Here is a 26,373-nt window from a genome sequence, read left to right on the forward strand (position 1 = left end):
ACTGGTAAAATTTGTTTTTTTTTTCAATGTTTTTGGGGTTGGATAAAAAAAATTTGCACTGGATACTTTGATGTTGTTTCACTTTTTTGTCTTGGTTCTTGCACATCTATGGGTGTTTCAGTGCTTCAAGCTCGATATTTCATTAGTGAAGAACGGAATGTTTCAATCTTTGATCTAAATTTGTTTCATCATTTTAATATATTAAAACATTTTTATCTCAATGCTGAAACATTTCTCTATTAGAGGTGAAAAGCGTCCATTTTTTCTTTTAAAGATCGGGCGCCTAATTTTGAGCCACGTCAAATTACATCTATCAAAATTTTAGAAGAAAATTTGTCGATAAATACATAGGTGGTTCCTTCCATTTCATCTAAGGCCCTTGAATTGGAGTTTAAATCCACACAAAAAATATGCAAACTTAAGCAACCCTTCTCCATATACATTTGTCCTACTGGTGGGCCGGAGCAAGCTCTGGCACAAACTGTATATTTTTGCTATACATTTGTCAAAAAATTGACAAATGTAAATGCAGCGTAATTATAGTGTAATTATATCGTAACTTGCATATAACTACTCCGATGTAACTTAAAAAAAAAATCTAGTGATGACATGCTATTTTGCCGAAGCAGAGGTCACGGGACAAAATCCTTCACTTGTGTGTGCATTGTGATTTTTTTCTCCGCTTGCACATATCTTGATATCTAAAAGTAAATCTAATGGTTTTTTAAAATTACATAAAAGTTACATACCTGGTTACATTCTAGTTATATGTAAGCTACAATATAGTTATACTATTATTATACTCTATATTTACAAATGACAATTCTTAGGAAAATTTTTATTGACAAATGTACTGATAGTATATATACAAATATATTATTTCTAAAGGCGCTCGACTAGAGCCTGGTTGGAAAACTGCAGTATAAATTACCGACTGCCTTTATGTAACAGTGACGGCAGTAGGTATTTATAGGCCAACCCAAAAAACCCTAGTCGTTCTTCCTCAAAAATTCCAAATAGATCTGTCTACTCCTTGGCCTACTGCAGCCTGCCATCTCCTGGAGAATCCCCATATGCCTCTTTGTTTGCCCTGTAGCCGGCTTCTCATATACACGACCACTCAAGCAGGCCGGGCACACGCACACCACATGCACACCAATGACTCATTTTCGAAATAAGTTTTTGATAAATAAGTTCTCTAAAAGGATTTGCTATCATCCCTCCACGTCGCCTAGGTTGAAATCTAATATTCAATTGTGAATAACACCAAAGCTCTTGCAGAAGCAGAGCCCTTGAGTGCTGCACTAGTACCAGATCAACTCAAGTTTGGAGGAGCCTTATATGAGACAAGAAATCACCTACACCCAAGCTATATGCCTAATACTGTACTTGCTCTTAAGGCCCAAAAGAATCTGGGGACACACATAACTTTCTTGAACAATATTGCTCAGAGCTGAATCCAATTCAACAGCTACTAAATCCATGGCAAATTCCAGAAAAGTTTAACAGGCCCCTGACTTCTGTTACCAGTTGGTAGGCAAATACAAATTAAATCTCAGTGTACATATCTTTGTCAAAGATTCTTTGAGCAGAAGATAAAACTTTGCCATGATAGTATGTTTTTACTTTTGGAAGTTCAGCCTTCATATTGCTGTAACCAAACAAGACTGCCATTACATTTCTTCTCACTTAAATTTAATACAATAGTATATAAGTCTCTTGGACTATTAAATTTTTGTCATCATTGCAATTAGTGGATAACCGAATCTGATTGAAACAGACCAATATCTAATCTGAATCTGTATCCATATCCACATTCAACAGATATCCGGTTCGTATTCGAATCCGGCTCAACTTATATGGTAATGGACATGTGGTTCAGTTATTATCCTGTTCAAATTTTCCTATTTACACCCCTGATCTGTCTATCTCTTTTGGAAGTTAAACCTTGAGATGCTGTACCCGTACAGGATGGCGAAGAGGACAGGGTATGCTGCCAATATTATGGCAGAAAGTGGTAGCAGCTCGCGGTGGAAACCAAAATAGTCTCTTACGAAGGCTGCGATCGGTTTAGTCTCTCCAAAGACAAGGATGTTGCTGTTGTCCTCGAATCCGAACTGTGTGGTGAAGAGGAGATTCAGCGTCCACGACATCGGGGAGATGTAGTACAGCCAGATCCACCATTTTGGTATTTGCTGCATGGAAAATCAACGAGTACCCACCATTTTCATTCATCTCCAATATATATGTATCTATAGTATTAATTGGAGCAAACTAATAATAAGCATGATGAATAAAAATCCAGGAATAATAAGTATCAGCGAGCATGACTTACTGAAGGAGGCATGACGAAGCCAGAAAGGAGATGCTGTGTCATGTAGAACGAGGATGCATATATTGAGGCCACTTGGAGGTTGGGGGTGATTGATACTATCAGCATTCCAAAGTAGACGAAGTAGAGCAGCGTGCAGAACATGGTGTAAAAGAACCAGCAGAACTTCGCTGCTGTCCAGGCATACCCTATTGTCGGGTATGCGATCAACATGAACAACAATGCCAGCATCAAAACATAGGGAATCTCCATAGCAACCTGTTGCCAAATCACATAGTTGCACAGAAAGCATGAAAGTCTGCAGACACTAACATTAACTGCGTGATGCAGTGAGCCCTGCAACCAGTACATGAAATACATGTTATATATGCGATTGGTAGTAATTAGTCTGATTGACCTGTGCAAAGGAGTAGGCCCAAGGAGAGTACATTCCAGCAAACCTTTCCCTGTACATGACAGAGCGTTCAACGGCGACAAATGGCATCGCTGATTGGCTGTTGTTAATACCAGTGAAGATGGTGATGCCATACATGCATCCCAAAATAGTGAACAGACCTTGTTGGTCATTTCTACGCAAAAACAAAACATGAATTAATGCAATCATGCATTTTCCTAGGCTAGGCTCTCTGCCACTCATTAGAAATGCAAATATAATTTAGTCATGTGATGTGATTAAAACATTAAATCAAGTGATGGTTGACATACATGTGCCTGATGTTGCCTTGCTGCCAGTATAGCACACCGAAGATAATGCTAGAGAATGCCATGAACACAATTCGCACCAGGTTATATGAAGGAGTTCTCCAATGCGACAGGAACTGCTTCCAGAGGCAAGCTTTGAACTGCTCCAGAAACTTCTGCGGAAACCGTGTTGGGAAATGGAGATCGCTCGTACCTGGTGGTGGCATGCTGAAGCCCTTTATCAGCTCATCCTTGTCCCTTCAATCACAATTCACAGTACTTATTATTAGGAAAAATATTATGTCAAGTTATTGCCTTCAGAATGAAAGCTAGCTAGAGTTATGTAAAGTACGGTAGGCAATTCTAAAATTTCATACTAAGCAAAACTGCCTTTAATGACATGTGCATGGTTTTGTTTCTCAGCTTGCATAATATTTACTCATGAAAAGAAATGACATTGTTAAAATGAACACGATGTAGAACTAATAACTGTGAGAGCTCTACAAAACTTACTTGCGAATTGATGATCCCGTGTAAATTTGTGCAAAATCTACTCCAAGTTGAGCTTCCATGGATGTGGAAGTAACTTCTAGCATCCATGTTGATGGATTGTAGTTGTCCTTGATCTTGGGTACTCCTGGTATTGACTGAAAAAAAGAACACTTATACTAAACTAGAACAGACAAATTATGTTTAATATCGCTTATCATAAAAAGTGAAAATGTGCAATGTATATTCGGTGTCACAGGAATGAACAATGGAACAATGACTATGTGTTAAGAATATACACATTTTTTTTTTAAAAAAAAGAAGGCAAATAGTTCTAGTTACATTTTTTACAACGAAAATCAGAAAAAGAGGGAGATAGCACATATAAAAGAAGATTCAAACTATCATACAGTAAAGGATGATCCAAAATTAAGGGGATTGCAAAAGGCTTAGCCAATAAACACTCTTTTGTTGTAGGATAATAGACTTGCATGCCTACTTATCTTGAGAAGGTTAAATCAAAAGAAAGAACTTCTTTTTCTCGAAAATGCAAGAGCCATGTGTTTCATTTCATTAAGGAGAAGAGAAAGTACGTACAACAGAGTGCATCACAAAGGAACACATTGGGAAAAAGAGAGAACAGAAAGAAAAAAGCGTCGCTGAGGCGATGCGCAACAACTCCCTATACAAGTGTTGGTGAACAGAAGCTGGGTTGGTGACATTATTGGAAGTCTCTCTATACAAGTGTTAGTCGAGTACCTGCAACTATGAAACTTAGTTGATGGACTAATCATATAACAGGATGTCCCTGACCAACACACTTGGAAGTTTTCAAAAACAGGAACTTACACAAGCAACTCTGCTTACCACACCTATTTCATTGGGTCGATAAAATTTGCCTCATGGAAGAGAATATGGAGGAGTTGGGTGCCCCCTTAAATGCAAGTTCTTCTTGTGGTTGGCAGTGAATAACCGATGTTGGACATCGAATCTCCTTGAGAAGTTTGGGATGTCACTCCCGGATGTTTGCCCTCTCTGTGATCAACAGGATGAGACAATACAACACATCTTCGTGCCTTGCGTATTCGCCCATCAAATATGGTTTCTAATTATGGAAAAGATAGGCATGGTGGATTTAGCACCTCAACCTTCCGTAGGGCGTTTCTCTAGCTGGTGGTCCCAAGTGGTCAGAGGTGTCCCTAAGGAAGCTAAGAAAGGGATGAATTCTCTGATTATCTTAGTGGCTTGGGAAATTTGGGAACACCGGAATGACTGCGTCTTCAACAATGTCACATCAAAAGAAAGAACTAAAGGACAAATTGGAACTAATCACAAAATATCTGTAGCAATCGTAGGCACAAAAGTGAAAATATTTACTATAGTGAAGCTTCATTGGTCTTCTAACCTAAATTGATCGGTATTACATATTTTTCCCATTCAACAAAAATAATACTTTAAGATAAAGAAGAGAAGATATGAACATGCAATACCCTTGTATAAAATAAACTCTTGTATTTTTTTTAGATAATGACACAAGTTGTTCCATAGAAATGTAAAATACTTAGGGATTGTGGGTGGGGCAAGCGAATGCACTAAATGTAAGATTCTTTCAGAGTTACACGCAATTCCATCCTGGGCCTCTAGCGTTTGGCAGTTAGCACCTTCCTCAACTTCTATTGGCAATGCTCAAGGGACATTTCTCCCCATAGAGTTGAGTGTTTTTTTCATTGTGCCAATGAATTTCACTAGATTTTTACAAGGGTGTGGTTGATAGTTACCTGAAAATATTGAATGACCTTGCACGAATGTTGTCCAAGTGGCCCGGCATAAATCAACTCTCCACCCCTTTTGATCAGCATTAACTACAAAGTATTACATGTGAAACAAAAATATATTGTACCTTCACTCTGATATGAATTATTACGTGAAATAACTAAAGTTTAGTAAGGACATCTGTAATGCTGAAAAACTTTACCCATATATATACCCATGAAAGGGCCTCTGTGTGCGTGTGTGTGTGTAGAGGGGAACATGAATACTTTCATATTGTTGTATTGCAAATTGATGAAAAACATAAGCTTTCTGTTTAGTCAGGTGATACATTTTAATGGGTGTTTTTATTGCAATACTCGCTGGGTGCCTTTACACCACAAAAGACATGATATTTCTAAGGCAAGGGCTGTTCAGTCAAAATATCATGACCCCAGAGTAGGACAGACATGGAAACTGTATCAGGTCTACGGTTATTAGAATGATAGGCCCAGGAAAGGGCTTTGAACAGGTTAAAAGTGGAAAGATTTCTTATGTCAATAAACCGATTGTGGCAATGTGGACAACAAAGATATTTTTGCATTGGCAATCAACATTACTCAATATTACATCAAGGAGAAGCTAGAGAACCGGATGCTGATGCTGTAATATGTTAGTAGTTGTTGATTAAATGATATACTGAAGTTCTATATCCTAGTTATGCTCTTAAAATATGTAACAAGATGTGCATAATAAACCTCTTTGGCTCATCTGTGGGGTAGTGTTCCTGAGTTAGTTTAGTAAGGGTTAGTATTGATCAAGATGGCACTAGGTGTGAGGTCCCATTGGGGGACACACAAGTATTCCTCAAAATTCTATAAATTGTTGGCAGTTTTCAAGGTCAAAAATTCTATAAATTGTCACTAGAACTTTTAGTATATATTGAGAAGGTTACACACACACACACACACACACACACACACAACACATGGTAATTACCTCATCAAATGCTTCAAATATTTCGATACTTGGTTGATGAATTGTGCACACAACAGTTCGACCTGTTTCTGCCACATTCTTCACTGCACGCATGGCAATAGCAGCTGCTCTTGCATCCAAGCCTGATGTTGGTTCATCCATGAATACAATTGAAGGGTTAGACACGAGTTCAACTGCGATTGTGAGCCGTTTTCGTTGCTCTCTAGATAGACCATTTACCCCAGGTGTTCCAACCAAAGCATCTCTAATTTCGTCTAACTCAATTATTTCAAGAACTTCGTCAACAAATTCCTACAAGAAAAATAATAGGGGTCAGCAGAACTCAAATTTTCATATAAACTGTTCTTACTCAGTTGCACCTAAAATAAGAAGAGGTAAAACTTTCACCCTGTACATACAATTTTTTCTTATATTTGCATTTGCACAATCTCTCTTTTTTATTTATAACTGCAATTTCTTCAAAATAACAACATAACTCACTTTTCTAGTTTTTGTGTCAATTTCTGCTGGAAGGCGTAGCCAGGCCGAATATGCTACAGACTCCCCCACTGTGATTTGTGGGGAGTGAACATCATTCTGTTCACAGTAGCCTGATATCCTAGAAAATGTTTGTTGAACTTTAGGATAACCACCTATTCTTATGTCTCCTTCAATAACACCCCCAGTTTTCCTTCCAGCAAGAACATCGAGGAGGGTTGTTTTCCCTGCTCCAGTAACACCCATTAGTGCAGACAGGATCCCAGGCTGGAATGCCCCTGTGATGTTCCGGAGCAGTTGTAGTTTTCTTCCCATGTAACCTTTCTTCCTCATTTCCTGAAGCAAGAACAGTTCCTTTATCATAAAAAAACATAATGCTTTCATTCGTGTGTTCATACATATTTTGAATATAGTATTTTCAAGAAAACATAGAAGCACTAATAAGTTTTCATTTGCAAGTTTATATGGGAGACAGGGGTATCTGTGCAGCACCGTTGAATAAATAAATTGTGTATCCCTCTCTTTTTAGTTCATTGGTAAGCACAAACTATCCTCCATGTGTTGATGTATCAATCATAGACTTATCCAATTAGTAGTTGTCTTGACTCTTGGTAGTTAAGGTGCCACTTTACTTGGCATGATCACCAGAACTGCAAATTGGCCTTAACTTTAGCTAGTAATACCTTATTCCTATTCATTATTACAAAATAGTGATCATAAGGAATTACTTTAAATGTATATATCATTGACGGACGGGTGTCTACATGCTAATATTGTATGTTAATTACCGGAGGAGTGTCTACATAGTAGTTCACATCTTGAAATGATATAGTAAGGGGTGTGAAAGGTAATGCCATCCTCCCTGCACAAGATTTGGTTACATAAATCAGTCCACCTGTTTTCTGTTAGTAGCATGAGTTGTATTTAGTTGCATAGTTTACAATTAAACTAATCGATCCTATTAGGTACCAAAGCAGTCACTGCTTGCAACTTACTCGTCCCAATCTTGATGTCCTTTGACTTTTCTTGGTCTCTTCCATGACATATCCTTATCTTATCATTAGAAATAATAGCTTGAGAAGCCCCTGGAGCTGGGAGGGTCATGAAAGGTTGGAATAAATGGCACACGTAACAGCGGAAAATAATGTGTGCTTGTGAACAGATCGATTTTACTCCATCTCAGTTGTTACATTCATTTGTTACTTGTCAGAGTTTAAGCTAAATTCACAATTCACAGTTAGAATTGAGAGGCAAATTATATCTTCAATTCTTGTTTAATTGAAATGATATTTCAGCCATTGACAAGTACTTACATTGTTTTATAGTCAAACCAATGGCAAAACCGATATTGTATAACAAAATAAACCCAATCAATGCAGCAACTGAGATCCAATAAAAGTAGACAGAGAAGTCTAGCCCTCGATCTATCAGTATCCTCCTTCCAATTGTTACACCAGATATTGTGATCTATTAATATAATAAATTAGTACCATGTGAGAGTATAACCACTGAATTTTACATATATTGCAGTTCAGAATTTCTATGTAAATATTACCTTTAGCCATCTTGGTGCCAAAAACTCATTTCCAGTTAGGCCTATCTCAGCATATGACAATGGAGAGAGCCAAAACCCCCATTTTAGCCAATTAGGCATAGATGCTGTAGAAGTGTTGATGATATTTTTAATAGTGATGTACAATAATTTTTTTATAAGAATATAACTCTTCTATATGTAGTTTGTTTAAGCATGGGGGTGTCTTACGCCGAGGAATGAGGAAACCGCCAAACAGAAGGATGACTAGAAGTGACATTGTGGCAGCAATTGGACCAACCGCTATTGTTTGGCAGTATGAACCAACACATCGATACAATGACAATGCTCCTGTGTGGACGAGGAAGAGGACGAGAAGCTGACGGAAATATCTATCAGAAGAATCATGCATGTTAACACAACACATTTTTTTATGTCTTAAAACCTACTTTTGGATAGACATATAGTAATCATGGAAGTATCAGATAGTTGAATTACGGTTGAAAAATAATGTTGGCTATACGTAAAAGATAGAGGTGACCTCTTCTTTTACAAGCTTGTACAGCTAGTTCACACACAGCAGCATAACTTGCAAAGCCAACAACAGAAAACGGCACCATAGTTTGTTTGGTACGTCCAGGTAATTAGCTACTTAGGTATACAACAGAACTGTATTGTACCTGGGGGCTTCTGGAGTATATCCAATGAGGTAATAAGATATTGATGTCCAAGATAATGCCGCAACTAAAGAGGCTGGAATCTTTAGGATAAAAGCTGGTATTGCATAAGCCCATCCAGGATATAAGTAGTGATCTCTGTGTTTGTAAAAAACTGGAAGTCTGCTAATTGACATGACCAGCTCAGGGATTCCATTGACCATCAGCAGGATGAGTGCATAGAAGAGTGAACCCATGTAATAGTTGGCACTAACTATATCAAAATTCTTGTGTGTACGGAAAAACACTGTCCCAGTAATAATTGCAAGAAGTCCAAGCTGAAGTAAAAATATTTACTGTGTTAATTTCTGAAGGGTATGTTCAGAGATGCAAAATAACGCATAAGTTTACATTATTATTATTATTATTAAATCAGTCAGGCATACTCGTTTACCACTAACACAGCACCTGCAGATCTTTTAGAGGTTATAGCTGTAGTCCTATAGTGCATTAAGAAATAAAAGCACACAAGCATTCATTATTCAAGTTCTTAAATGACACGTTCAGTAGGAGGGAGGGGCTGAACAGACTGAGATGCGGTGTGATAATATTCTTTATAATGGCTGCTTTGTTCGTAAAATGTAAAACAAGGTAGTAAAATTTGTTATCAAATCTCTCTACTGAATGTGATGAACATACAGTGCCTATCCCCTGCAATACTTCACCAATGAGCTCACCTAAAACTACACTAAATCTGCATATCCCTTAGCTGAACGCCTGAACCACCATCAGTTTCAGAGACCCTTTAAATATCAAGTGATCCAGACAGAGATTTAAATCTAGCATAGGAAAAAAATCACAATATATACAGCAAACACATCATTGCATTCTCTAAGTTAAGCTGTATCCAGTGTTTCCTTCAGAGAGAAAAACAAAACAGAATGTTGCCTTAAAGTTTTGGAATATTTCTAATTGCAGCTAGTACAGATATTCTGCAGACATAAAACTAGAATTGAGTGTAACTCATCAAAACTTAGCTTCAACATAATTAGGTGTTCGCATGTTTCTTGTAAAACAGAATGCATCCACTAGTTGGTATTTTATTGTAATACAAAATACATCCACTAGTTAGCATGTTTGTTGTAATCAAAAGAATGGAGTTTCAGACCATTTTCACTGTGAAGCATAGAGCTTACTGACCTGAACAGCTTTTGTTATGTGGAGGAAAGCATTCCTTTTCATGAGAAGAAGCTCTCTATCAAAACATGCCTTGAGGAGATGCCACTTGGACAATGAATAAATACTGCAGGACAAGGCATTCTTGTTTGCTTTTGATTTCTCATATAGCTTTGAAAGGTCCTCAGCTAGACTCTGACCAACTTGAGATGCTTTGAATTTATCACAGAACTGGTCGACAGTAATGAAATTGTACCATTGTTCACTTCGACTCCAGTACTGCTGTTGATCTTTTTTTGACAACACCTATTCACAGTTTTGGAAGAATGATGATGTACTAGAATCTCATGGTATTTTAAAACAACAATTGTCAGGAAGATCCAAATTACGTAATCCATATCCGATAATTCCACGTTAATAACAGTTGTAGGTTTTTATTGTATATTCAAAAGATTGGTATCTGATGGTATGCCAGAACAAATACTAATCAGACAAATCCAGATTACGTAATCTAAGCATTCTTACATATTAAAAGCTGTTGTAGTTCTTTATTGAATATTTAGAAAACATAATGCTCTTGTACAATGCACAAATGTTGAATGTTGAACCAATTCTCCCAAAAGAAAGGTTAATCAGATCATTTTAGTGACCTATAATATATTCTTTCAAATAGATGAATATTTCACTAAATGATATACTAAGTTAAATGCAGACTAGATGCTATTAGACTATGTTCCTGATTGCATCAATTGAAAGATTATATTTTATTGTAAAAACTAGAAAGGTTCAGTTCTGATTTTTTTAGGCCCACCTCTTTTTTAGTGAAATGAAGGATCCCACATATATTTTATGTCACACTGAATTTTATAAAATAAGTACAGGTCATAGCACCAGAGCAAAGGAACTGCTATATGCTTTTGGTGTTTGCTTTGCATCACACAATCCTTAGTCAGAGTTTTGTTGACAAGTGATCTATGATATACCTCTTGAAGAAAGTCAGCAGGTCCTTTTCTTTCTGGGCATTTGAACCCACATGACTCAAAGAAGGTCATTATGAGATTCTTTGGTCCATGATATACAACTTTTCCTTCTCCCATTATGATAATATCATCAAAAAGATCGTATGTCTCTGGTGCTGGTTGAAGGAGTGAAACCAGTATGGTATACTCTGAGATGTGTGCCAACTGTTGGAGGCAAGAAACAATTTGGAAGGTTGTGGAGCTATCCAACCCAGTTGATATTTCATCCATTAAGAGCACCTTACATGGTCCGACTATCATCTCCCCTGATTGTAAGACAAGTAGTCAAGGAAAAAAGAACATAAACATCCATCACTGAATAAATTTACAATTAACAGGGTAAATTTAATATCTCAGCAGGGTGGATTTCATGTTTTCATCATAAAGGTATTTTTGCAGCATTTGCAACTCACGTTGTTTCATTAACTATAACACTATAGTAGTACATGCCAATAAAGAATAGGGTGAATTACAGAAACCAGATATTCTATATTTATAGTTGCAGAGAATCTGAGCAATATTGTCTTGAGGAACACTACCCACGTTTTTGTTTCTAAGTGTTACTGACCCATAAGGAAATCCAGCTGAGTTGAGAAGTTGGGTCCAACTGTAGTGACAATCCTGCAGGACATTGTAGAGGGCTGAAGCCCGAAGAGCACAAGGTAGTGCTTTGAGTTATTTAGTGACCATTTTGCCAGTTCAGCTGGGATTTCCTTGAGATTGGTGTTTTGTGAAACATTAGGACTGTAAAACCTAGTGTTATGTCCTTCTAGTCGTAACAGGTGATTTCTGCATCAGGAAACAATTTGAATAGCATTGAAATCATAAATTTAAACAGAAAGCATTGAATTATATTCTGGTCAATGATTTGCCATTTTTAATGTGATGAGTGATGACTACAGTATTATATGAGAGGGCATTGTATTATAGTTCAGGTAATATAACAGAACTGATATATTATTGTATATATTGAAATCACCTGTGGTAAGTCTCTTCATCTCACCACCTGAAATACCTCTTCTCATGGCATTTCCCACTTTTACATCAGCACATTTGTCAAGTCCCATGATCTACTAGGTAAAAAAGAGATTATGCACTGGAGAAAATATTGCACTGGATCCATAACATTCATGTTTGGAGCAGAATCTACCTTCATAATATAGTCCGTTTGCATGCTCCTTTGTAGACCTTCCATAGATATTGCCTATGAAAGGATAGCTCAATTATAACATGCTAAGAGTTGCAACGAGAAAATGTGCTGCAGTTTACATATATGGTATAATTTTAATTAAAAAATCGATAGGTGTCCATTCTTGTTTTCATATGATCATAATTTCCATTCTTGTTATGATATTGTCAGAATTACATTACAATCTATAAAGCTTATAAAATGCAACACAACCAAATACAAGAAGGTCAGTTTATTTTTCTCCTTTTCATTTTTCCCCCTTTTTGGTGAGCGAGAATGTTAGTATTTACCTTCATATATGCATCTATGTCAGGATCAGGGGTAATCCCAGCCTCCTTCTCCCTTTTAATCACTGCCTTCATGATTTCTAGTTTATACAACAAAGTTATAGCATTTAGTTAAGAGTAGCTAAATTTTCATGAAATTAAGGTCTTTATTACATTGGGTATTAACTTAGTCACCTGCTCTGCTGCCAACGCCTTGAAATCTTGCTGAGAAGTCGAGCGTCTCCCTCACAGTCATATCAGCAACGTGAAGGTCATACTGACTTACATAAGCTGATGTCTTTGCTGGAACGAACTCATCTAGCTTCACACCATTGTACTCAATTTCTCCTGTTTCCTGCAATACAGATATGCATAGATACTAAATTTGCAACAGTACACATGGTTGCTGGTTAGTAATTGCATCCGCTATGTTTACAGTTTCAAGACCTACATACAACAAAAAAGCGAACATGATGCAGCTGGTAGTGGTTGAAGGCCTTTAAACTGACCATATGATCAACTTAATAATAAATGTGTTGAACAAAAAATGCATATAAAGATGGTACAGTGTAGCATTGGTGCGCGATAATGCAGGGTGAATTGTGATCGGTAGCAGCTACGCATACCTTGAGGCTTTTATTGAGCCTTCCAGCAAGTGCTTTCAAGAGTGTGGTTTTGCCGCACCCCGGGGGTCCAAGCAGAAGAGTAATCCTGCAGCATATGCAGTTCAGCTGTTGAGCATCTCGCATATGGCCTGAAAACCTAAACACCAATCCAATTAACTTCCAATTTACCTGGAAGGCTTGATGATTCCGCTGACATTTTCGAGGATCTGGACCTTGGACTGGTGATGGCTGAAGCCCAGCTTGGCCGCGAGCAGCTGGGGCATTTGAACGAACAGGTGGTGGGCGTCTCAGGCATCGCATCAACGGACAGAGAGATGAGGGGGGAGGAATCGTGGGGCAGAGAGATGAGGAACTAGTTTGGTTTACCGAGAATCTGGAGAGCGCGGCGTTCCAGAGCGTCGGGAGCGGCTTGCCGGAGACCACCTGGCATTCCGCCTCCACGCACACGTCGCGCCAACGCACCTCCACCGTCGCCGGCCGCACTCCCACCCTGCGTGCATTTCGGACGGCAGCATAATTTCACTCGTTTTAGCTTATACAGGGGCGGATTTAAATGCGTGGATTCTTTGTACCATAATTTTGAAATTAGAGCAAATTTTTGAAGACCTTAGATGGTCTAAATTACACAAAATTACACTTATTTTGATAAGTGACACATAACCTAAGAAGTATAATTAAGTTACACAGAACTTTGATCTACCTTCTATAGTTAAATTTTAAATTTATTTGAATTTTATCCATCATATAAATGTTATATTCGTTTTTTAAAAGTTTGATATAGAAGTATGTTAAAAATGGTTAACGGTGTGGTTTCGTGAAACTTTAGAATCACATTACCCAATGTTACACCAAAATCTTTATGGTTTTATGTAACTTAATTAGACTTAAAAAATTGAGGTTCTATGAAATTTACTCTTAAAATTACGATTTCTCCGGAAACATTTTACACCGGCACTCCCACCCTATGTGCGTTAATATGTTGTTACACTTCTATATATGTGATTACTATGGTAAACAAAAAAAAACGATGAAATTTATTTGAAAATTTATTTTTAAACCATTTGAACTTGGTACCGAGCCATTACTGTTATCGCACCAGGAAATCCTGCTTGAACCCCATTGTTATTTGCGACTGTCTACGGATAACTAAAATTAATCCCTTCAATGAAAATCTATCCATACCCATGTTTTAAGAAAGGGAAATTTTGCTAACACCATGACTTCGCAGTTTTAGCTGTAGGACACGGCACGAAGTGATTTTTGAAGGAAAACACTACTAAAAGTTGTATATTTGCTGATGGACACCGCACCCATTGAAATAATAATTTTCGGTTGAGGATGAGATATAAATCGTGTGAAATGTTAAAAATGACCTTGGACCCACATGTCAGCTCTCCTACCTCTCTTCTCTCTCTATCCCACATGTCAGCGATGACGGTGGCAGGCGAGGTCTGGCAGCGACGGGAGGGCTAGGGTGGAGCGGCCACGACCACGACGATAGTGCCGGAGGCCTCCTCATTCCGCGCGCTGTAGCTGTCGCCATCCAGCCGCGCCGCCGCTCCTCCACACGCAGCTGCCACCGCCGGACCTCGCCTGCTGTCAGGCCGGCACCGCTGCTCGGGCGCCGCGGCTGTTCCGTCCTCGCCCTCACGCTGCCGGACCTCGCCCTCGCCCGCACGTCGCTGCGGCCGCTCCGCCCTACCCCTCCCGCCGTCGCCGGACCTCGCCTACCGCCATCGTCGCTGACATGTGGGATAGAGAGAGAAGAGAAGGAATGGATAGAGAGAAGAGAGATGGGAGAGCTGACATGTAGGCCCAAGGGTATTTTTGACATTTTACACGATTTCTCTCTTCTCTTCAACCGGAAATTATTATTTTAATGGGTGCGGTGTCCACCAGTAAATATCCAACTTTTGGAAGTGTTTTTTTCCTAAAAGTCACTTCGTGTCGTGTCATACAGCTAAAACCGCGTAGTCACAATGTCCACTAGCAAAATTTCCCCTAAGAAATTGAGAAATTTACCGAGTATACTATAGTTTGTGAATGGGTATAATTTAATCATTCTTCTTGTTTTAGATCTGCAAATCTCATTAAACACATAGGAAGTGGGTTTTTTTGCTGCCAAGCTGAAAAACATGACGTTATGATGAGCACAGTTTTTCTTATAACAATTATCACACGAGCAGCTCATGAGCAGGACAAATATAGGTCCTTAGATCGACTAGCGATGGAAATAAAGCAGCACAAAATTGTAATTGCAATGATCTGTAAGTTTTAAATATAAAACATCAAATGTGCATAACTATTCAAGTAAAATCAAATGCATTAACCTCAATTCTGACGTGCACAGTGCACTTTTAATATGAATTTAATAAGTTAGAGATTTGTGATGGTTGCCATCTCTTCAAGCATATGTTAGAGAGGCATACTCATATTGTGTGTATTTATTGGTATGGTGATGCCCATAAATATTATGTTCACGAGGGTGCGCTACCTTTATAATGAGGTTAGGAATTTGACAAAAGTCTTTGGCACTCACAGGTGGGCAGTAGTAAGTGCGTAGTGGTGTGTATATGTCTTCTGTATAGTTAAAAAAGTTATTGGCAAAATAAATTAAAATTACACGTTTGGTAATAATGAAAAATTTTAGAAAACAAATTAGGTTGGATTTGTGTAGTTTGATCTTGTTGAACTTTTTTATAAACTGTACTCCCACTACAACAAAAACCTTATGCAGAGACTCTTTTGTAGAGACAATTTTTAAAATGCCTCTATGTTTTGAAGCTCTATAGTCTAGAGGCACTTTTTAGAGGCACTTTCAAAATCGCCTAAAATATTTTTACTCTAGAGACACTTTAGAGACATTTTTAGCATACTTTGTTAAATTTATCATGTGAACTCAAGAGGTCATGAGTTGTTCAAGGATTGGTAAGGGATAATATTTTTCTTTTTTTTTTCATATTGATTTACTATAGTTGCCGCAACATATTAATGTCTCTACAAAGTGCCTCTATTTGTATAAAGACATCTTATAAAATGCCTCTTAGTTCATATAGACAATTCACCAAAAGACACTTATGAGACACTCTTCAAAATGTCTCTATAACATTATAAAGGCATTTTAAAAATGTTTCTATAGTATTAGTAAAATATCTCTACAAGGTATATTTGTAAAGCGTATTGTGAAACATTTTATACAAAATAATTAAATTCTTGGCACAAGATCTTGTGTAAAAGGATATTAATTAAGCATACAACTAAACACATGGCTCATGTCTTTAAACTTTTTTGTCCAACTTTGAAAAGCCTAAACTAAATGTATCTATGTGGACATAATCTATTGGAACTTGGACTTATAGCAAGTTACAACAGTCCTAAACTGCTAGATATTGGAAAACTATTTTGGAAAATGTTCGTGTGTGGGGTCTCGCGGCAAGCGCTCACGTTATGCATGCAAGTAGCAGTATTACTCCGTACCTTCTTTCTAAAATAAATTTATTTTTCATGTTACACGTACCACTATGAAAATTTAAAAACTAAAAAGCCATTCACTTTTAAATACTAATGCATTTATTCTCAGCTTTATCGATGTCTCAACATGTGTCCCCTACTTTATTAAATCTCAATATATTTGTCCTAACTTTATACTCCCTCTTTCTCAAATTGATCATCATATAATACAATTCAAAATTTCTTAAATTGATCATCATATAATCATATCGACACGGATTCCATCGTAATACAATTAATGCAGCGTGAAAGAATGTATGCATGCTAAGATGTAACTGGCCTAGTGTTTTAATCAATGCATGCATTGTAGGGGAATGTGTGCATGGCGTCTTGATTGATGTGATTTAAATTATCCTTGGTTTTGGTGCATAAATATATGTGATGATCAATTTGGGAAGGAGAGAGTAAATCTTAATACATTAATTACTAAACTAATTAGGACCTGTTTAGATCCCACCCCAAAATTTTTCACCCTGTCACATCGAACGTTTGAACACCTGCATGAAGTATTTAATATAGGGTAAAAAAACTAATTGCACAGATTGCGACTAATTTATGAGACGAATCTTTTAAGCCTAATTTCTCCATGATTTAACAATGTGATGCTACAGTAAACATTTGCTAATGACGGATTAGTTAGGCTTAATAAATTCGTCTCGCGGTTTACTGACGGATTCTGTAATTAGTTTGTTTATTAGTGCCCGAACACCCCATGCGACACCCTATATAATACCGATGTGACACGTTAAAACTTTACGCCGTGAATCTAGATACCCCCTTATACTACCTTTCATCTAGTTCAGATCTATACCTCACAGACATCGAGGAAACAAACTTTTCTTTATCCCTCTCCTTAATAGCCATGTTATTAATGTCTAAAACTTATATTTTTGACACATGGAGTACTGTTTTACTAAGAGTATTTGTCCTACTAAAAAACAAATCTTGTGTTGAATATTTTGAGAGAGACCAATTGAAACTGCGTACAATTCAAAATTTGGTCAGTGGAGTTGCTTTCGCTTGTCTGAATTATTTTGCCTCCTATACTCGTTAGTCGTTACCTGAGCCCTTGCTTTTTCCAAGAACCTCCTATATATATAAAGTCAACAGCGGGACCTCTCAACATTCGATATTCAACTGAATACTCATATTTTATATTTTTATAATAATGTAGTTATACTCTAGGGTGTCAAATTAAACTGGATCGGTTTAAGAAGTTTCTAACAACTGCAGATTCTCTTAGAATCAAGAGCTTTTCCAAATAATCCAACTTTTTATCTAGATTTTGAGAAGCCGTAATTATATAATTCAGAAAATAAATTAAGCTAACTTTCCCATATTCTCAGAAGCCCACTTCTCATACTCTTAAGATAAGGCCCTGTTTGATTCAGCTTAGGATTATTATAATCTGGATTATTAGGAGTAAGCTGAAACAAACAAGTAGATTATTATGATAGATTATTATAATCTATAAGCCAGATTATTATAATCTAATAATCTCCTCTGGAGGAGCTTTTTTCAGATTATTGGGTGGCTAAAGACCCACTACCCTTAGATGCCTCCAATAATTCAGAGAAACAAACAGCTCGCAGCTTATTCAATGTCAGCTTATTATAATCCAGCTTAGAGTAACCTGATTTAATAATATAGATTATAATAATCTTAAGCTGAAACAAACAGGGCTTTCATTCCTACGACCCCAGCTTTTGTACCGATTTTTTTTCCTTTTTCTTTCGTAAGCAAATTATATTTCTTTAAAAAACACATATATTATATTATATTATATTATATGTTCAAAAATGATACCAAACTAAAAAGATAAATATTTTGCTGCTATATTTTTCTACAGTTTATCACTTTTTGTAATTTAGAATTTTCTATATTTTTATTGATGACGCAACCATCCTATGTCTGCCACTAGTATAGCTGCAGGGCATCCTACGTGCAAATGTTGAATACCCACTAGTAAAAGTTAGGATTATATAGGATAAGATTTAGAATTCATAGTGCAAATTAAATTAAACTTATATAATTTACAATGATAGATATGAAATTTAATGTGTAATATAAATTACGTGTTGAAAAATGAAATTTTGACTACTATTTTTTAAACAAAATATGCAAAATTTGACTACTATTTATTAATGAAAATTTTTATATAATTTACATCTTTTTTTTCTTAAGAGAAAGAGGTGTTCGATCGTGTTACGTACCTCTCCATCCTCTCCCGCTGCTTCCTGAGCATCCGGACATGGTCGTGTTTGACGTCGGCGACCAGCCGTTGCACCACCGCTCGCCGCTCCGCCGCACCCAGCCACCGCACGTCCACCACCTCCAACTCCGACGACGCTGCTCCTCCTCCGCCTCCCTCGCTCACATCGCCGCTGCTACCGCCGCCGCGAGTACTGGAGAGGAGAGACAACCGCAGCCGGTCGGCGGTGGGCAGCCTCTCGATCGCCGCCCACTTCCGCTTCAGCTCGTCGTCCTCCTTCTCGCGGCCGCCGCCACCGCCGCCGCCTCCTCCTCCCAGCTCGCCGGAGACGACGAGCTGCTGGTGGTGGTGGTGGTGCCCGTTCGCCGCCGTGACGCGGCAGCTGCTCCCCGCGGCTGCATCTTCGTCTTCCTCCTCCTCCGGCCATTGTGGAGGATCTACGCCGCCGCCGTTGGTCGTCGTCATGACCATCGATTTTTGTGGCGTTGCTTGTGTAGTGGTGTGCATATGCGGGTGTGTCACTCACAGGGTCAGTGTTGGTGATATACGATACTATGATATATATGCTGGGTATTTAAAACGACTAGGGGTGTTGCTAAATGCTACTCCCTCCATCCCATAATATATATAAGGGATTTTGAGTTTTTGGATGAACTGTTTGACAACTTGTGTTATTCAAAAAATTTGTGCAAATATAAAAAGCAAAAAGTTATGCTTAAAGTACTTTAGATAATAAAGTAAATAAAAAAAATAATAATTCTAAAAGTTTTTGAATAAGACAAGTGGTCAAACAGTTCAAACAAAAACTCAAAATCCCTTATATTCTGGGACAGAGGGAGTAACTGGTCGCAACCATTAATGATTGATGACTACTCCACTAAAGTCCAAACTATAGTGCCTCCATTTTTTTCATTTGATATTTTTGACATCGAATCATTATTCTCTAGTACACATGTTTGATTATTAGTTATTTTTCAAACAATAAATATATATACAAGTATTATTGCATGAAATGGGTTTTTAATGAAAAACCTACTACATTGTTATATATATATATATAATATTAATATTATATACATATATATTAATTACTTAGATTTTTCTTATTTGTACATATGTAATATTGTAGGACATCACTACCAATATGGAAAACTGTTAGAAAAATATATTTTTCCATCATAAAATATATTTTTATGGGTGGACAGGAATAGCAAGCTGACAGAAAACACACGTAGGGCCTCATCGATTGCTCTATAGCTTATAAGCCAAAGCCAAAATTTGAATTTTAAAACTTGATTTTGAATTTGATTTTAATGTTTTTTCAACATAGTTTTTTTTCAACTTTGGCTTTTCAATCACTAAGAACATACATACAAAAGTTTTACTCATATATCATTTTTTAATCGCTAATAAGCCGTTATGGCTTATAATAAGAAGTGGGCAACCGATGGGGACCGTAATGTCTAGATCACAAGGAGAAAAAAAATAGTAATATAATATTAATGGCACCTATCACTTGCAGTTGCACCGTTGCTTTTTCTGTTGGCAAATATATATAGCTAAGCTAGACTTCTATTCCCATACGGAAGAAAGTACTCCCTGGTTTCATTTGTGACAACAGATCAAAAAAACACACGTAAAGTTTAGATCACAATTACAGTGGTTTTAATCATTGCCACATGATTTTTTTTACACACAACATGGATCGAAAAAAAGAAGAAGTTTAGACTCACTTCACATATAACATTATCTTAAAAAGAGCAACATAAAGAAAAGACAACAACACCCGAAATTAAAAGAGGACCTTTGCTTTGCAGCCCACGTCTTTTTCTTTCTTGTATTCATTTGCTTGTACGTACTATCATCTTGCTCTCTCTCTTTATTTCATTAGATCATGCCAATACGTATACATGTACTGTAAGAAATTACTGCTCCCTCCGTTTCTAAATATTTGACATCCATTAACTTTTTAGCACATGTTTGACTGTTCATCTTATTCAATTTTTTTTATAAAATATGTAAAACTATATGTATACATATAAGTATATTTAACAATGAATCAAATGATAGGAAAAATTAATAATTACCTAATTTTTTTTAATAAGTCGAACAGTCAAATATATTTAAAAAAGTTAACGGCGTCAAATATTTATAAACAGAGAGAGTACCAATTTGGAGCTACCCTGCAGGCACGAAACTGTTAGAAAAAAATTTACTATCAGTAAAATATATTTTTGGGTGGACTGACAAGAATTCAGCTAATAGAGAACACATACACCTAGCGTTTAGATCACAAAGGGAGTAGTAATATAATATATATTAATTTTTTAGATAATGGATATAATATATATTAATGCTACCTATCACACTTGCAATTGTGGTTCATTCTGTTGGCAAATATATACAGCTAACACTTCTTTTCGCAAATGGAAAAAGCACTCCATGGTTTTCATTTGTAACATCGGAGAGAGACACTTAAAAGTACTTTATATCACAATTAGCTTTAATAGCTAGTTGCCCTGTATATCTGCACACAACGTGGATCCAAAAAAAAGTTTGGACTTTCTTCGCATGTAACACGAAAATGCTAATTCGCGTGCCCGCATAGCCGCGTGATCAGTTTCCTGCTTTCTTGTTTGGCACCTTTTTTTTCTTTTTTTTTATCTTCACATGCTTTCCTTTTTTAAGTTTAGAGAACTATGTTTATATGTTTAACGTTTATACGTCTAATAAAATTTATATTCCAAACTCAAGTTTGGATTAAAGTATTTTCTTTACAAATTAATGTTTCTATATTTTGCTCATAAAGTTTATACATACAAAATTACAATGCATATATTTCTATTATAAAGCATATACATATTTATATTTTATGCCCATTCCATCATCCGACCGTTAGTTGATCGTTTAATTCCAATCAAAAGGTCCATTTCTCCCATTAGCATGAAAGAAATGTGAAAATTTGTAGACTATATTGTTGGTAGTGTATAAGTTTGTTATATAAGACTATTATGTTCATGACTTTATTGTACGAGGTATTATTCATGATAAAGTATATTTTTATGTAATGACAGAAAAAATAATAAATATTTTATTTATTTATACAAGAGTATACGTAGCATATTTTTGTGATGGTAGTTCAATAGATATGTAATTCTATTCCTACCCTTCGTCAATGCAACCATATGTACTATTCTCAAAAGGAATTTTAATGCTTGTGTTGGGAAAGATGATTAGAATGTAATTAATAATGGTAGTAATATAATTTTTCACACCTCCTAATTTTAGTTATGTGATTTGTTAGAATGACAAAGTAAATTGAAATGGAGGGAGTACTTAGAATTTATTTAAATATGGGTAGCATGGTAATTTTAGCACGCCTTTCCCTTGATTTAATACTCTCCCTGATCTTGTACCCACTCAAAATATGCCTTATATTAAAAAAATGGAGGGAATAACATTTTTTTCTTTTATCCCCTCTTGTGAGAAAGAAAATATCCTTTTGTTCTGTTCACTTAGGCTGCATTTGATACTGCTTATTGGCTTAACTTTTTTCTTATTGTTCGTACGCACATTTTCCAAACTTCTAAACAACGTGTTTTGTGTAAAAATATACTATATATAGATTTTTTTTAAAAAACATAAATTTAAAATTTGTAGTAGTTAATACTTAATTAATTTTGTGTTAATCATCTTTCTCATTTCCCATGCCAGCAGTAATTCAGCCCATCCTCAATATCAAACACAGGTTTAGGATAAAAATGAACATCTGATATTTGTCCATGGTATTATGAGTAAAAGTTTTACTTATCGTGATGTGAACAAATCTCGAACGCTTATCTTTAGATCCTACATAATCCTACTGTAGTCTTTAAGTTTTCACTCCATATTTTTCCCTACGTAAACATATATTGTGGATTTTCGCGCACTTGCAATAAAGTTGGTCGAACAAGTGGCTCTCCCACCAAGCAATAAATTAAGAACCACTATGTCATCCATCGAGCCTTTCTATCAGTTTTTCATCTAGCTTTGCACAATCATCCCCCACAAAACCTACCATAGTAGTACTGATGGGCACCCCATGCTACTTTAAATGCCACTCCCCATTTTGGCAAAAAACATCTCAGGATATTTAACAGCTTTTACATCATTAGTCATTACCAAAATATCATCACAGCCTCACTTTTCTAAAAGTTAATCCTCAATCCATCTTGTAAATAATCAATTAACTCGAGGTATCATGCCTATCTTTTATCCATTATATATTTTATGCTACTTGATTGGATCATTTTAGCCAAACAATTAGCACCAATATCAAATAGCTAGCTCTGAATATGAAAGATCTATTTAACTGACTCCTTTTAAAACTTTCGATGTTAGGTATCTTATTTTTTTGACACATTTTACTACATGACAATGTGATTTCGCGGATTTAGCTGTAGAACACGGAACGCCGTGACTTTTGGGGGAAAACACTATCAAAAATTGGATATTTGCTGGTGGACATCGCACCTATTAAAATAATGGGCATGTTCACTTTGATGCCATTTTCAACCATACCATTTTTTGGCAAAGTCACCAAAAAAATATCTACGTTTAGTTTATTGCCAAATTTGATCAATACATAAGATATCCTGCCAAAATTTTGGCAATATTGCTATTTTGCCAAAATTTTAGCATTACCGAAACTTGGTAAGATTTATTTTGGCTACAATGTTCACAATATTGCTATTTTGCTAAAATTTTAGCATTACCAAAACTTGGTAAGGTTTATTTTGGCTACAATCTGAACATGCCCAATAATTTCTTGTTGAAGAGGAGAGAGAAATCGTGTGAAATAATAAAAATGCCCTTGGGCCCACATGTCAGCTCTCCTATCTATCTTCTCTCTCTATCCCCTCCTCTCTTCTCTCTCTATCCCACATGTCAGCGATGATGGCGGCAGGTGAGGTCCGGCGGCGGCGAGTAGGCTAGGTCGGAGCGGCCGCGGCGACAGTGCCGGAGTCCTCCTCACTCCACACGCCGGTGCTCCTCCACACTCCGCGCTCCGGCTCCGGCGCTCCTCTGCGTGCCGTAGCCGTCGTCGTCTAGCCGCGCCGCCGCTCCTCCACACACAGTTGCTACGCCAGACCTCGCCTGCTGTCCGGCCGGGGCTGCTGGTCGGGCACTGTTGCCCTCCCGCCGCCACCGCTGCCAGACCTCACCCTCGCCCGCGCGTCACCATTGCCGTCGCTGTCCAGCCACGCCATTGCTCCTCCACACGCAGCAGTGATGAGGACATCATTTCGTCGGATACGCACATAACTTCACACGTTCCAATGATAATTCCAAGTCCAAGTCCAGTTCGGCCTCCGGAGACAGCACTGACTTCAAACGGACCTAGCGCCTTCATGCCAACTCCGATTTGGGTGATCTTGGACTTCGTGGAAAGCTTATCTCGCTACCTTTCAAACACATCGGATCTCATGTGCAAATTCATCTCGAGTCAACAGGAATTGCCAAAATAGGACAGTGTTGTTGCTGAAACCGAACTTGGGCCTTGGGCCTTGTAATAGACTAGGCCCACCTCAGAAGTGTCTCCCTCCACCTCCACGAATTAGCACGTAACCCTAGCTTTATTTTCCTCTATAAATAGCTTTGTACATCCTTAAAAACATTTTGGGTTTTGTTTAGTTGAATTTTGCCAAGTGCCATTCACCTTGTCTCTAGTCCTCGTTCGATTAGTTGACGACTATTGATTCAGAGCCCCCAATTGTTGGTGTGTTGATTTGCCAGGTCGATTAGATCTACCACTTCAATCGCAACTATTTCTTTATGATTAATCATCTATTCGCAATATTTAGATTGCATCTTATCTTGTTCTTGCAGTGTTCTCTCGTTTGCATTGCAGGGATCATCAACCGCGCGTCACGGTTGGTATGACATCGTTTGTGGTGTAGCGATTGCACGGCGTCCTGGACTTGTTCCAGTCAGTAGCCACATCACAAACGTCGCACTCGATCAAAGCGAGAGTTATCCCCATCACTAGAAGATCGAGTCATGAGAGAGAGCGTCATCAAGCAGCCACCGCCGGACCTCGCCTGATGTCCAGTTTCGGGCGCCGCTGCCGCTCCGTCCTTGCCCTCCCGCCGCCACCGCTGCTGGACCTCGCCCTCGCCCGCGCGTCGCCGTGGCCGCTCCGCCCTAGCCCTCCCGCCGCCGCCGGACCTCGCCTGTCGAGAGAAGAGATGAGAGAGAGAAGAGAAGGAGGGGATAGATTGAAGAGAGATAGGAGAGCTGACATGTGGGTCCAAGGGTATTTTTGATATTTCACACGATTTCTCTCTCCTCTTCAACCGGAAATTATTACTTTAGTGTGTGTGTGGTGTCCATCAGCAAATATCCAACTTTTAGGAGTGTTTTCCCCCAAGATTCATTTTGTGCCATGTCCTACAGCTAAAACCGCGAAGTCACGGTGCTCCATAGCAAAATTTGCCCCTTTTTTTTAGCAAATAGAACCAACCTTATCTTTAATTTGACACTGAAAGTTCTTATCTGAACAAACAATTTGGTCCATCTACACATTTTGAATTAAAACCGCTCCGTTCCAAATAGTACTGGGATAAAAATATCTCAATTAATAAATCTTGTCGTAGAACTAGACCTGACTGATTTTTAATTTGGTACCATAGTTTAAGAACTAGACCCTTTTGGTCTTTTAATTTTGCTACCATGTATAACTAATGCCATGCAGCGAAATTAAAGTAACTTATCCTTGGTATTTCTCTATTCTTATTGTTTGAAAGAATCGTGAAAATGGAAATCAATATAATTGTGCAAGAGAACGATGTATCAAGTCTAATAGTGATTATTTTCTAACAGACATTATGAAAACAAAAATATGCCTGAACTACTGTATTTTATTAGCTTATTTTACCTCTTTTTAACACACAAATGGCCAGCAGAGTTATGATTCCATCCCACCACCATCAAAATCATGAGTATAGAAATCTTGGAGAACAACCACTAATTAAATACTAATATATATATGCAAACAAAGCCTGACAAAATTCTATTGGAATATATAAAAAGGGGCTAGCTAATTTGTTAGTTTTCATATAAAAACAGCAGTCCTAACCTCTTCACCACCGGCCAGCCTCCGTCGCCGCCGACTGGTGTCCCCGCCTATACGGTCGGTTGGTCACACCACCGTTGATGGGCATCGTCATCTACACTGCCGGCCTGCCTCCGTCGCCGCCGACTGGTGTCATCGCCTATACGGTTGGTCGGCCACACCACCGTTCATGGGCGTCCACGTCTTCACCGACCGGCTCGCCTTCATCGCCGCTGACTGGTGTCTCCGCCTGCACGGCTGGCCTATTATGCCGCCGCTGTTGGGCGTCTACGACTTCACCACCAGCCTGCCTCCGTCGCCGCCGACTGGTGTCATCGCCTATACGGTCGGTTGGTCACACCACCGTT

At 37.8% G+C, this 26,373-nt stretch overlaps 1 protein-coding gene across 3 annotated transcripts; it reads right to left on the reverse strand.

Annotated features, from left to right (window-relative positions):
- Nucleotides 1-1,648: 1,648 nt before the first annotated feature.
- On the reverse strand, nucleotides 1,649-19,477 carry LOC9268322 (ABC transporter G family member 49-like). 3 transcript variants are annotated; one of them, XR_010738574.1, is made up of 24 exons: nucleotides 18,914-19,477; nucleotides 13,557-13,680; nucleotides 13,359-13,444; nucleotides 13,191-13,275; nucleotides 12,760-12,919; nucleotides 12,589-12,665; nucleotides 12,260-12,313; nucleotides 12,089-12,179; nucleotides 11,074-11,375; nucleotides 10,115-10,396; nucleotides 8,939-9,252; nucleotides 8,490-8,650; nucleotides 8,283-8,386; nucleotides 8,041-8,194; nucleotides 7,723-7,818; nucleotides 7,516-7,589; nucleotides 6,731-7,063; nucleotides 6,251-6,541; nucleotides 5,281-5,364; nucleotides 3,527-3,660; nucleotides 3,038-3,271; nucleotides 2,773-2,901; nucleotides 2,336-2,668; nucleotides 1,649-2,195 (listed from the first exon to the last, which is right to left on the reverse strand). XR_010738574.1 is itself a non-coding variant. In XM_015764684.3 (24 exons), the coding sequence occupies exons 1-24, from the start codon at nucleotides 19,417-19,419 to the stop codon at nucleotides 1,926-1,928; spliced, it is 4,443 nt and encodes a 1,480-aa protein (XP_015620170.1). In that variant the 5' UTR covers nucleotides 19,420-19,474; the 3' UTR covers nucleotides 1,649-1,925. The 3 variants fall into 3 exon arrangements, 1 of the variants encoding a protein (XP_015620170.1); XR_010738573.1 differs by having other exon boundaries at nucleotides 2,761-2,901; XM_015764684.3 differs by having other exon boundaries at nucleotides 2,336-2,590; nucleotides 2,730-2,901; nucleotides 18,914-19,474.
- Between the last annotated feature and the right edge of the window lie 6,896 nt (nucleotides 19,478-26,373).

Source organism: Oryza sativa, chromosome 12 (assembly GCF_034140825.1).
Source record: "Oryza sativa Japonica Group chromosome 12, ASM3414082v1".
In the NCBI taxonomy this organism is placed as follows: Eukaryota; Viridiplantae; Streptophyta; class Magnoliopsida; order Poales; family Poaceae; genus Oryza; species Oryza sativa.